We start from the raw sequence: 14,324 nt of genomic DNA on the forward strand, positions 1-14,324 counted from the left end.
TCAGCACAGGGTCAATCAGCACTGTCCATATGATCAGCATAGGGTCAATCAGCACTGTCCATATGATCAGCACAGGGTCAATCAGCACTGTCCATGTGATCCGCACAGGGTCAATCAGCACCGTCGAGACAGAAGATCAGGAGCCCAGTAGCCTCATAGGACCGCTCAGTGCTGTATGAAAACTCCTCCTACAAGCTTCACCAGTAGCTGATGGAAGTCACAAGACTGCTATAAACTGCTGATGAGAAAAGATATTTAGCAGTTTATATTTACTAAAATAATTGCATTTCCATGTTCTGTGTACTGTGGGGGGATCAGATATAGTGAATGCAGGGTCCTGGGTTTAGGAACACTTTCAAGTACATGACACAGCAAAATTAAAAACCTGTAGTTTTTCCGTAACCGAGTGGTGTCAGCTCTGCCCAGCTGTCTTTTACTAATCCACCCAAAACACCCCTCTTTGTTATTAATCTCCCAAAACACCTCTCTTTCCTATTATTCACAACATAGAGACCAATCATTACAGCTTCTTCCTCATCAAGTAAAGTTAAGGAGCATTTAACTCTTTGCAATGCTGGGTTCATATTTAGGGTTTTTATATATTTTAATAAAATGATTACTGTTTTTTATTAGGTTGCAGCCATTACCTAGCCTATCGATGTTTCTAAATTGAAGCGCAGGATGACATGGTTCTGCAGAAGTTGAGGAACCGCAATTGGCAGCCTGTGCCTTTTTAGGAGCTTGGAGCCCCATAAGAGCTCCAAGCATATATTGTATTGTGTATTATAGCTGCCTCCATCTCCAGCTCAAGTGACACCAGTAAAATGCTTTTTTAAGTATTACTGTCTTCTTAAGCTTCGCACTTTGCTTCTTGCACTGTTGAACAAATATGCTTGACATTGTTTTAGTGGAAAAGAAGTTGATTCATTGCCTACCATCATGGAAATGTTGCACTACTTACTTATTGTCACACTGAGACTTTAATTTCACAGTTTTCACATTTTCTCAGGATCCCATTCCTAAACCATGCCAAAAGCTGACCCCTAGTGGTGGCTTGGCAATGCCTGTGCAAATATAACCTAGCCCTAGACTAATACACCATCATGTAAACACAGGGCTTTTTTTCAGCAGGAACGTGGGGGAATGCAGTTCCAGCACCTTCAGTACTGAATGGTACTGTATTTAATGACAAGGGGTGCTGGAGGGTCTATTGATACTGGCTTCTGGGGGATCTATTGTTGCTGGAAGAGATCTATTTTTGCATGGTTGCTTATTGTTTCTGGAGAGGTCAATTGTTGCTGATTTGCTGGAGGGGGGCTTATGATGCTGGGGAGTCAATTGTTGCTGGATAGGACCTGCGTTTGAGGAAGGGGTCTATTGATGCTGGCTGCTGAGAGATCTGTGGTTGCTGGGGATGGTCTATTGCTGGTGGTTGCAGGGGATCCATTTTACTGCTTTTCTTGCTATTTTTACCAAATTCCATACAAATTCCATACCACAAAATGATACCTGGCTCTGTATTCTCTAAAGGGGGCAGCACTGAGAGGTTGAGGGGTTGAATCAAGACATGGTGCTCGGGGGTGGGTAGGGGCAGAGAAAAGAATTGACCCAGAAAGGGGGAGTTCCTGCACCTATTCTCTGAGAAATAAAAACCCTGTGTAAACGTAAAGCAGTTTTAAACCCCAAAAACAAACATTTATTATACTGCAGCTTAACAATTCTTAGATGTGATGGCTATATTAGTTTCCTTTTTTTTTTCACATCCCCATAACCCCTCATTGTACACAAACAGAGAACATAGAAATATATCAGCTCACAAGATTTCTGGCTAAATCCAAGTTTTTATTTATTTATTTATTTTTTTTACCCATTGAACAATTTTATAGCAAAAATCTTTCAATGGTATATTTAGCAAATCAAAATGGAGCAGATAAGAGAAGTTTAATAGTAGGGTTTACATACACTTTTAAAGTGGAACTAAATCCATTTATTTAACAGATTCCCACAACAGTTACATTTAAAACATGCTGTCAACCAAACTGTGAAGCCACCAAAAGGCTGGTGTTCTAATTGATTACTAAGGATGGGCTCAGGCATGTTTGGATTGAGCCCACCAGGAAGCCGTCCCTGCACACCACCAATCATAGGCAGCGAGGCATTTGCCACCCGTAGCTTCACATACACATGCTGCCTATGATTGGCGGTTCCGGCTTTCTGGTGGGCTCGATCCGGACACGCCGGAGCCCATCGCTACTGATCACATATGAAACACTATGGTAGGTACAGATCAAACAGAGGCTAAGGGGTTCGTTAACTAAACCTGGAGATTGCAAGATCTGGTGCAGCTCTGCATAGAAACCAATAGGGTCCTTTCACACGAGCTTTCCACCGGGCAGGGATTGATCTGCCAATACCCGCTGGGCAGGCAGATGACTGCTCCGTCTCTGTTCTCTGTGCAGAGACAGAGCTGTCAGATCCCCGCTCTCCTCTATGGGGAGATTGGATGAGAAAGGACCTGTCTGCGCTGATTGATTTTTGTATTAGGATGAGAAAGGACCGCCTGTCCATTTTCATCCGATCTGATCCTCCAGACGGATGTAAAATAGGGTTTCCATCCATCTGGATTTCACGGCCAGGATCGGATCGGAGAGCAAAGGGTGTCAGTGGACATGTCACCGCTGACATCCCCTGCTCCATAAAGGTGCATGGAGCATCCGATCAGGTCCGCCTGAAAAAACTGATAGGCGGATCTGATCGGAAAGCCCGTGTGAAAGGGGCCTTTAGCTTCCAGTTTTTTTGTCAAAGCTTAATTGAGCAAGCTGAAGTTAGAAGCTGATTGGCTACCATGCATAGCTTCACCAGATTTTGCATCCTCCAGTTTTAGTAAATCAACCCCAAGATGGTGGCTTCCTTGGCTATAAAGAATAGGAGTATTTAATGACTTGTAAAGCTGGTGTGCACAAAATTCTCTGGTTTTAGGAACAAAATAAAGACACATTTACACATTCTACAAAATAGCAAAAACAGTATGCTATATATCACATCACCAGCTGTGATATAAGGGATTCCTCCAATTTTATTTTATAACTAAAATGTTAATGTTAAAAATTACAAATGCCAAGACAACTCAGGAGGGGGGGGACTGAACTCGCATGATTTAAACCCACATTTCAGTGTGAGTTTGGGGGCGATTTGAGAGATATCTGTGCGGGTTCATGCACAGATGTCTATTAAAATTGCACCCAAAGTTGCCCAAAGTAGTGCAGCGACTACTTTTGGAAATCAGAGCAGCCCTGCAAAGTCGGCGTCACACCGATTGGGACAGTGCTGTTGCCAGCAATAGGCTGCAATTTGACATGTTAAATCGCATGTCAAATCGTGCCGATGTGAACGGGGACTAAGAGTTTACGTAGACAGGCAAATGCAGCATGTTTTCAGGTGTTTTCAGCTTGCTTTTGAGATGCTTCCAGGTTCCTCTGGAGGTCCTTCTGACCTGACTTTCCTTATGGCCTGCTTTTTTGGCTGCATTTGGATCCCCATCGACTCGTATGAAACTATAAAACAAACAAAGGGGGTAATTTACTAAAGCTGAAGAGTGCAAAATGTGCTGCAGCTCTGCATAGAAACCAACCAGCTTCCATTTTTTTTTTGCCAAAGCCTTTCTGACCAAACTGAAGTTAGAAGCTGATTGGCTACCACGCACGACTGCACCAGATTTTGAGTAAATCTCCCCCATAATGACAGTGTGCAAAAAGGCTTTAGCTGGCGCTAGAGTTGAATTGTCTTGGTAGGTTTAGGTGGCACCAATGTATACCACAGTTCCACTTACCAGACCTCAGATTGAGGCTTACAGAGCCAACTGCCATTTCATATTGACAATGTCATTGAATCTAACCCCCTTGATATGTTCACCTGTAAAAAGGCTCTCCAGTTTCTTCTTTTTTGCATTTCTTTATATTGGTGTATTATTCATCTATAATATGTTTCTAGGTATCTGGCAATGAGAAAATGTTGCTTTTATTCTTTCCATAGATCATGATTTACCTTATAGACAAAGTGCTGCCGGATAGTTACTTTGTCAATAATCTACGGGCGCTTTCGGTGGATATGGCTGTATTTCGGGATCTCTTGCGGATGAAGCTATCTGAACTATCTCACCACCTGGATGTGCTTCAGAAAACTGCAAACAAGGAGAGTGGTGGTATGTGGACTTTTTAGATATGTAGTATGCTCATGCTTTATTACAAGGCACACCCTGAGTGCCGGTTCACACGCATGCGATGTCTGTGTGATGCCAATTCAGCCATACAGATGGCATAGTTGAATTTGCATCGCATTCGGACCAAAGTTGCACAGAACCCTTTTTTTTGATCAGCACCAGAATGGGATTGCATGGCTGTTTACACCTATGTGATCTGATTGCTGTCCGAACTGACAGTTCTCTCTGCGATATGCGAACTAATCTGGGGGTGTCATTAACTTTGCATTGATGCTCCCTGCTGTTCGCATTTGTTGAGTCGGGTGCAATCCAGGAACCCGCAGTGGTTTCGTAGGGTTCCCGCATCGCACCAATGTGAACCGGGACTTAAACATCCTTCATATTTTTTCTTTTTCATTAGTGGGTACTTTTTATAAATGCATGATTCATTTCAAAGAATTTGGAGTTCGTCTTAATGACTTGGAAAAACCCTGGTGACTTGTATCTCCATTAATGCAGACAAGTCTGATGGATATTTCTGGCTCCATGAAGTCATATGCTTGAATTGCATACAAGATATTTTTCGGAGTTAATTAATGAAAAAAGCTTTACACTGTTTGTTCATCAGCGACAAATAAAAGCCTGTTAAATCTGTGAAAAAATAAAAAAACAAAAGCAATTGTATCTCTATAATAGATCTTTGGTATTGGTTTTAGTGGTTATTAATAAAGTTCTCTGTGCAACATAAATCTGAGGACATGCTGCCAAAGCCTAGGCTCATTCATATAGACATACACATACATGAGATCCTCATCTTATCTGGGCGAATCTAGGTAGTTCCAAATAGTTTACAAATTAAAATGAACAAAGGGCTTAACCCTTCGCTGCTCTTAAAAAAACAAAAAAGTGTTGCCTTTACTTGCACTTTGTTATTGCGTCTACTACCCAGCTAACTTTATTTCTATTTTTTTTTAAGGGTTTTCCAAACCTTTCTTTGCAAAAGCTTTTAGTTGAGAAAAGGATCCATTTTGTCTTGCATGCACTACTTATCACTTATTCACTTACATGTTGTCACTAATTCATATTTAATTTAAAAAAAAAGGAACTGTGCATTCAGTTTTGCAGAAATATTTCTTGTTAAAGTGGTAATGAGCCCAAAACCAAAAATGCAATAAGTAGCAGCTTACCAATCATTGTTGGGGGAGAGGAGTGTTTGTACTATTAGATTTAGATATACTAACACACTGATGCCAAATTCCAGATAATGCTTTTTAAGCAGTTGCAGCAACAGTTTTGTTGTTTTCGGAACAAATGTTGTTCATAAATAAATGCTGACCATTGCAAGCACCCATTTCAATGTATTTTTTTTTAACAATCAGGATTGCTTTATTTAAGGAGTAGCAATACAGGGTATATGAAAAAAAAAGAAACATTGGAAACATAAACTGTATGACATGATGTATCACAATAAAATGAGCAATAATAAATAAAAGGGTAGACAATATTCAAGCCATAATCAAGCAGTGAAGCAATTGGACAATATGTGTAAGAATACTTTATATTCCCAATGGGCCCATTCCAATGGGGGGGGGGGGGGGAACCACAGGATACTACAATCAGGGGAACATGGTGAAGGGGAGGGGGCACACAGATTCACCCTACTAAGAGATCCACAACGACCACACCTTGTCAAATTTCAAAGGGTAGCCACAGTTAATCGATGTCAACTTGTACAGGGGCAATGCAGCATCAATCCTGGCGTCCCAAGACGACAAAGCAGGAGAGGTAGGGGAAGACCACTTGCAGAGATTTTATCTTTTTGTATGAAATCAATAGTTTATTGTGGTGGGACCTTTGGACGTCATGTTAAATGGTTTGTCCTATTCCTGTAACTGCTACATCTGCAGGACAGCTTGTTCTTTTGAAAGAAAAAAAAACTGATTTGCTGGCTAGATCACCAGATAAAAATCAAAGAAAAAGAGATGAAAAGACTGCATTTGTTCTTTAGACTAAGATTTGGTAAGCTGCTATACAATAAATGTTTGCTTTTGGGTTTAATACTGCTTTAAGGTTGATCTCTGCTGAGGTTGTACAAGTGATACCTTGGTTCACAAACTTAATTCGTGAATGGCAAACCGAATTGGTTGTGAACCGAGGCACATTTTCCCATAGGGTTCAATGTCAATCCGGTTAATCCGTTCTGACCTTTTTTTTTTTTTTTTTTTTTTGGTTTTTGAAGCACAAAAATATGACAATGACAATACACATTAGTACAGTATAGTAATGTATAAAGAGAGAACACTCACCTTGCTTTTGATGACTTCTGGCATGGAGGAAGGCAGGTGGGAGGCTGTGAAATACAATACAGTAAGTACAGTATTGTATGTGCTAAAAAGCACACCAAAAAGCAAAAAGTGTCTTCACAGTACTCACAATACTTTCTGTGTCTCTTCTTCTCTCCAAGATCTTCCTACAGGAAGTCACGACCATGTGACAGCCTGGAAATAGCATTAAAATTAAAATTCGTGAACCGAAGCGGAGTTCGTGAACCGGAGCATATTTTTATGAACTTTTCTGTTCGTGAACCGAGTTGTTCGTGAATAGAAGCGTTCGTGAACTGAGGTATCACTGTATTAACTTTCAAAGTAAATCAACAAAACCGCTAATTTGCCCAAATATGAAATTGGGTTTCCCATATGTTACAGAAAACAGGCATGCAGATAAGTCTACATAAAATCAAAAAATGTTTTAAATTTTTTAGAACTCTAAAATGCTTTCTTTATACCTTTCAGGAGGTTATGAGCCCCCACTTACGAATGTCTTCACGATGCAATGGTTCTTGACTTTATTTGCAACTTGTCTTCCGAATCACACTGTTCTGAAGATCTGGGACTCTGTGTTCTTCGAAGGTTCAGAGATCATTCTAAGGGTGGCACTGGCAATTTGGGCAAAGCTGGGAGAGTAAGTTTGGCTCATTTGCAAAATCAAAATAATTAAAACACTTAATATCCTTTTTTAATGCAGTTTTTTTTTTTGTGAACTCTTTATTATTTGAGGTATGTGTCAATCGAAACATACAAAAGAGGATAAGTAAGAGTGGGTAGAGAGATGCAGAAATTGGGAAGGGAAAGGTAGAGAACAAAAAAAGGAGGGAAGGAAAGAAATGGGGGCTCTGTGTGTGTGTGTTCACTGTTTAATATAATCTGAGAATTTGGAATTGGTCTCATCAGGCTGTCATTGACGATAATCTACTTATTGATTGGGGTTGGATCCCTACTGTAAATGTAATAAATGTCAGTCATTTGAACTCCCATTTTTGCCTCTCTGTAGTTTTTGCAGTTCCCTCCTTGGTGTTTGGTTATAGGACCCCTGACAACTGGCCACCTATCGATGTTGTTTTGGAATCTGTGAGGCTACTCTTGCAGTCCAAATTACAAGCCACCTCCAGGTCATGCACCATCTTATGGCTGACTTTCAGCTCCTATCATAATCCATTCATTTGTTTAATCAGTGCGGCATTTACCTTCATTGTTTATGTGATGGATCTTTGTCTTTCACAAAATGATTCTGTAATTTGTTTAATCTGCCCTCCGGGTGCTCCTTGTGATGGGTGCAGTCCTGGTGGAAGTCAGGGTCTACAGCCATAATCTCCACTGTGTTACCCTTCTGTACATATTTAGTGTAAAACTCCAGGGTGCTATCCTTCAGTTTTTTTGGGTTCTTTAATAGGTCTGACACATTTATGCAGATGTGTGTTGAATTTTAAGACCGCTTTAATGTTATGCTCTCTCTGCATCTGACAGTCTGTAGCGTTTGGGCTACATTCACACCTGAGCGTAGCGTTTTTTCCGCGCGTTTTTTACCGCGATTTACAGGCGTTTTTACAGGCGTTTTTTGTGCAGGCATTTTTAGATTGAATAGAGACCAATGGAAAATGCCTGTAATCTGCCCAAAAAGAAGCTCATGTACTTTTTTGAGCGTTGGGCGTTTTGCTCACAGCGTCAAAACGCTCAGATGTGAACAGGGGCCATTGAAATGAATAGGATTTGTCTTGTTGGGCGTTTTGAGAGCTGATCCTAGAGCAAAAAAACTCCCCAAAAACGCCCTAAAACGCCAACATGTGAACGGAGCCTTATGCCTCGTACACACGCAACGATTATCGGCCGACCGAACGTCCGACTTTTGTCCAGAGTTGTGTTTTGTTGGTTTGAATGTGCCTAGACTGCACACGAATTTTCTCGGCCAACAAAAATCGACTTCAGAAGTGATGTCATGTGCTGGTTTACTTTCTGTGTGTTTTTTCTACTCTGAGCATGCCCAGTCTTGCTCATCAGATTTTTGTCTGCCGAAATCTGTACTGACTGACGGAAAATCGGCCGTTGTGTTGACGGCCAACAAAAATTTTATAGCCTGCACACCAGATTTTATTCGGCTGAAAAGTCTGAGTCGGTTGTCGAAAGCATCATACTAACAAGCCGAAAATTCCTGGCCAATAATCGATACGAGTGTACGAGGCATTCGTTTTTGTTTCAGCTCGATGGTTTTGAGGTCCAGCTGGCTGTTTTGCTTGTGGTAGTGTTGCAGCTCAGCTTCCATCCCCTGAAACTGCTCTTTCATCTCTTTGATCTGATTTTCCCTGGTTTCAGTCTATCTAACTCCTTGTTTTATCATCCAGAACAATTTTTACATTTCTCCAGTTCCTGATTCTTCTTTCCCAGCTCACAAAGTCTCTTTTCCTTGTCATCCTTCGCCTGATCTCTCTCTTCAGATCCTGGATGTCCTCCAGAGACATAATCACACCCTGCTGTTCCAGTTCATAGTTTCAATATTTTTGGCCACTTCTCAATGTCCTTCATTGAGATCTTCTTGCTGATCTGCCTCAAAAATCCATTTTCCCTCCTTCGATGCAGTTCAGTTTCCTTCTCCTCCCACAGACAGAACCCCATATTTTTACTTTCACATCTTGGATCTCTTGGTCTTCATCCCCTTTTATCTGCTTTATCATGTCTACAAAATCTCTGTGGTGTTGTCAGGCTTCCTCCTGGACCTGCTGCAGTTTGGGACACCTATTATGTAGTTTAGTCTCCCAGTGCTCTGTCAGTTTCTCTAGGGCCTGGCTTTTACTCTATTCCAGCTCATGCAGCTGATGATCATTTTCCTTCAGCATCCTCTGTGACTTTGCCTGCAGCTCCTGGTGCTTTTTCTCCTTCCAGCTGTAGCTTCAGGTTTTTGGCCGTTTCCTGCATCTCTCAAGTTCAGCCATGCTCCCCTGATATTTTAGTTCTTATTTATCTTAAGCATTTAGAATCTGTTTTTTGGTCTTCAGCACCCCTCAAATTCCTGGAGCTTGGTAGCTGGTCCTGCATGATCCTGGTATTTGTTATACTACCTCTGTGGAGGAAAGGGGTATTTCATGGATCTTGCAGTGCCCATAAATTAAGGTAACCAGATTTTTAAAATGAAATCCGGGGACATATTTATTTATTTATTTTTTTAATTGCAAATGGTAAACTATTTTATGAGCATAATTTCCTAAAAATGATTTATGCAGTATATGTGGTATGTGTTTATGGAATGATTGTATGATATGTACGTTATTTCTCACATTTCGTCCAGTATCAGTAGGTTTTTTTTCTTTTTTTTTATTTATGCATTTTTTTTACAAATATATTTAATTTTTTACAATTTTAATTTGTCTCTTTTTTTTTTTTTCCACAATTCTTTTTTTGGGGGAGGAGGTTGGCAGTGGATCATATCAGTAGGGCAGTGGATGGTGTCAGTAGAGAAGTGGTTGGTGTCGATAGTTTTTAAATTTTATTTATTTATTTTTTACAATTTTTATATATTTTTTGGTGTGTGTGTGTGTGGTTTTTTTTTTTTTTTCTTTTTTTTTTACAGTGCTTTTTTTTTTTTTTTGGTGGACGGGGGAGTGGACGGTGTCAGTGTTATTTTTATTTTATTATATTTACAATGTAATTTTTAAATATTTATTTATTACAGTTCCTTCTTTTTTTATATTAGCCCTGTTGGGGGGCTTAGGTGAGATATCAGGGGTCTAAACAGACCCCTGACATCTCGCCTTTGAGACAGAGAAAGGGACTGAGGACACAGATTCCCCAATCACTTTCTCTGCAGCCTCAGCTGCAATGAAGATGAATGCACAGTGGACATAGGCTCATATTCATTCATAAACTGAAGCATCGTAAACCCTGTTTACTCTGCTCATTCAGAAAAGGAAGGAGCTGGTAAATGACATATTTACCAGCTCCTTCCTCCACTCTTCAACCTGACAGATCCAGGACGAGAGGGGGGACCTGGAGGAGGACACGTGAAGCCGAAAAGAGAAGCCGGAGGAGGACCCGGGGAGCCAGAGAAGGGGGCGGGCCCAGAGATTAGGGGCATTTGATGGGCATTCAGGGATGATCTGTGCAGTGGCTGGGGGAGTTACAAGCACCGATCTCCCTGTGTGGGTTTCAATAAAGCAGCTGACAGCCGCAGGAGGGAGAGGAGGAGAAGCGGCTGTCAGCTGCTTCATTGAAAGCCCGAAAGGGAGATCGGTGCTTGTAACTCCCCCCACCGCTGCACACATCAGTGTCGGGGACAGAACCAGGGACAGACTTGGTCCGGGGACAGTGTCCTCGGAAACCGGAGACGTCTGGTCACCCTACAATTAAATATGATCCTTCCAGAGTGAGAGGGATGCCATTTGGAAGACCCTGTCTGAGCCATCAGTTAGTTGGAATAAGGGGGGAAGGAAATGCTGACAAACACCTGGGACATACAGTTAGGTGTGCTTTACACTTTATGAAATGGCATGGAGGTCAGGTCTTAGATGGTGATGTTGGTTTTATTTAGGCCTTTTTTGGACATGACAAGGTATTGGCGGTTTGGGCTAATGGCCTTCGGCCACCCTGGTTTGGCCGATTCAGGGGTAGGGAGATTTCTGGAATTGCATTCCTTTCTTTGGATAAAATAAGGAATGGTTAGATCCTTTATCAAGTTTTGTTTGCTGTCTGTGTCAGTATGAAAGTGAAACATCTGCCTAATGAGACAAAGACGGCAACAAATAAATTTACAGGGGTTTTAAATGTATTTTACTCTATCCAAAACTAAAAAGGCTTTGCATCTTTTTGATCCTATGCCAAAGTTTGTTACCTGATGATAATTCCATTAACCGCACTTTCTGTTGTTGGCTGAAAATGCTAATTCTTGGCTTTGCAGTCCAGAGCAGCATTGTCACTATGGTGTGTGCCCAACATCATTTGGCTTTTGGGCTGCTCATCAAGTCTATTATATGGACATCCCAATAGTCCATAGAGTTTACACACCAGGCTGACAATGGTGCTGCTAATTGTGAGGTAGTGGCTCAGCATTGTCAGCCTGCAACAGAAATTATGGTTATTGGCAGAATGTCCAGGTAAGGGTTAGTTAACTTTGCAAGAGTGAAGAATGATGCCACATATACTGAAACTTCATTTTAGGTTTATATACACTTTTGTGTATTCATTTTTGTATTTCTTACTTTTTTAAAGATGAACTTTGGGCAAATTTAAAAAAACACCAAAAAATACAATTATTAAAATGAATCAATAAATGTTTAAATGCTGCTAATGCAAGTACCTTAATCTGTTCTGGTATCCACATCTTGCAATCCCCTGAAAAGTAGAATTTGGAGAGGTAGTGGCTGGGATGTGGGGGGCAAGAAGTTACTTAGGATTGGATGGACAGTGTATCCTGATGTTGCATAACAAAGTAATTGTGTCTCTTTCAGGCAAATTGAGTGTTGCCAGGATGCAGATGAATTCTACAGTATGATGGGCAAACTGACGCAGGAGATGCTTGAAGACAATTTGATAGACAGTCATGAACTGATGCAGGTAAATAATGAGAATCCATGTTGTTTTTCCATTTCTGAGTTCCCGTTTGACAGTTTGTGCACTACCAAAATGTGATCTTTCTTTGAAGCAGACCATACTACAAACAAACCAGGGTCTGCTGGTCTACTGCAATTGATAATTACAATTGATAATAATTGCACCATCCTGAATTTCGTTATTTTATACCAGAACTTAAAGTGTAACTCCAGCTCTTACAGCTGTAAACACTTGATTTATTTTTACATTTTAGCTGGTGGGCCTATTGATTTGGTAATATCTTTGTCATTACACAAGATACCCAAGTGATCCATATGCTGTTTTTTGTGAACATACAAGAATCCTCTTCCAATATGTATTTTGTATTAAACTTTTCCCCCAGTTTAACCAGTGAAATTTGTAAAATTTGTATTCCTGTCAATAAAAGGGGACATTTTATTTTCCCTTTTTATAATAACACTAAATTAAATCCTGCTTCTGGTACAAAGCAGGGTAAAGTTTTATACATTTTTTTTTAATACAAAAAAGAATGAAAAGGCTTGGGGGTCCATCAAAATTGAGTTGCAGTAAAACGCACGCTTTCTTAAGAATAAATAGGAACATTTTGTTTTTAAAAATAAAAATATATATTTTTTTATTTACAAGGTTACTGGTACTTAAAACATAGCATAATTTGATCTCTATATAAAAGCTCTAAATGAAAAATAAATGTATTGTTACAATGTATCTTTAAATCGAGCCTTGCAGTCAGTGATTGCAGGCTCCATTATTAGGGAGGCTGCTGTAAGCATTCTTGTCAGGAGGATGTCAAACTGACAGCAAATTATACCGGAAAAACAGGCGCACTACCACTCTCCTCTGTTTATGCACCCCCCCCCCCCCTACTCCCTCGTCACCAGTGGCTGCTAGTAAAAAATTGCCATACTTCCACTGCTTTAAAAATGGGCCAGCAGATTCCACTTTATTGCAAAAGTCTCATTCTGGACAAAGCAACAGGTTATCCAGTTATCCATCTATCCAACGTGTCAGCTACAAGTCGCTTACTCAGGGCTGTGGGCTCCAAGTGTGACAGCTCTGATTGTCCTATTGCTGTCACATTGAGAGAGTCACATGCTTATCCATACATATTTTCTTTGGCTTTTTGTGCTGAATGTAGAAATGGGGGAGCAAAGGAAGATAGGCATATGCTGAGGTTAAATAGGTGATCAAAGCAAACCTTTTGCTTTTGTCTTTAATTGACAGGCACAGTTTTCTTGTTTAGTGTAATCTCATGCAGACCCATTAAAAACACAGTTGAAACACAAATCATGTGGCAGACCAAATGATAAACAAATAATTCTATACAGCAAGCCTTGCGTCTTACATGCTTCTGCCACACTGCACAGCCAGGATGATCACTCTACTTACTACCTCTTGGTTCAGTTTACTGGTTTCTCTTCACTTTAACCTCTTGAGTACCAGCCTGTATTAATTTGTCTCTTTATGAAATTTCTGGTTATACAGTATGTTAATAGTTGAGATTTTTGGTGTGTTAGAACAGAATCATCTGTTTTATGTAGCTTCTACAAGTAGGTTTCAAATAAACCGCATTCGGTGATTTATTGCTGGTATAAAGGAGCAAGTATGTGTGTGTTTAATATTCTTAATATTATACATCAATGAATATGTGTGTGTGTGTGTGTATGTATGTATGTATGTATGTATATATATATATATATATATATATATATATATATATATATATATATATATATATAGTGTGTATTTATATCATTTAAGATGCCAGCAATGCATTTTTTTCCCAAGTAATATTTGCCTTTGCTTTCTCTAGACTGTTTACTCCATGGCTCCTTTCCCATTTCCACAACTTGCAGAGCTGAGGGAGAAGTACACTTATAACATCACGCCTTTCCCAGCGCCTGTTAAGTCTGCTTCGTTCTCTGGGTATGTAGTTATGATATTTTGTGCTTCACACCATATAAGGGACGTGTATGTGTTAGTATGGTCTAACAGGAAAAATGGCAGACTTAAGCTATGCAGATGACTTATGTTCTATGCTACACTCATTAAAGGATACAAGCATCAAGCTTTAGTGATCAAGAGAAAATGTATCTTCAAAACAATGTTGCTGAAAGGGTCAATGAATTTCCTGGATAGACAGCAGTGGAGGAATCAACCATGTTGTACAGAATTTTGGATGACAAAATTATCTTTGCTATCCTAAGCATATTATGCCGATTTCTGGTAGAGTG

At 40.1% G+C, this 14,324-nt stretch overlaps 1 protein-coding gene across 4 annotated transcripts in view; it reads left to right on the forward strand.

Annotated features, from left to right (window-relative positions):
- The window catches only part of TBC1D30 (TBC1 domain family member 30), a 162,302-nt gene that overhangs the window by 133,571 nt on the left and 14,407 nt on the right, over positions 1 to 14,324 (forward strand). For all 4 annotated transcript variants that reach the window (XM_082252864.1, XM_082252865.1, XM_082252866.1 and 1 more), the window contains 4 exons: positions 4,033 to 4,201; positions 6,991 to 7,159; positions 11,970 to 12,075; positions 13,904 to 14,016. In XM_082252864.1, the coding sequence (XP_082108990.1) occupies positions 4,033 to 4,201; positions 6,991 to 7,159; positions 11,970 to 12,075; positions 13,904 to 14,016 (557 nt within the window). The remainder of the gene's footprint in view (positions 1 to 4,032; positions 4,202 to 6,990; positions 7,160 to 11,969; positions 12,076 to 13,903; positions 14,017 to 14,324) is intronic.

This window comes from Pelophylax lessonae (genome assembly GCF_965119305.1).
Source record: "Pelophylax lessonae genome assembly, chromosome: 4".
Taxonomy (NCBI): Eukaryota; Metazoa; Chordata; class Amphibia; order Anura; family Ranidae; genus Pelophylax; species Pelophylax lessonae.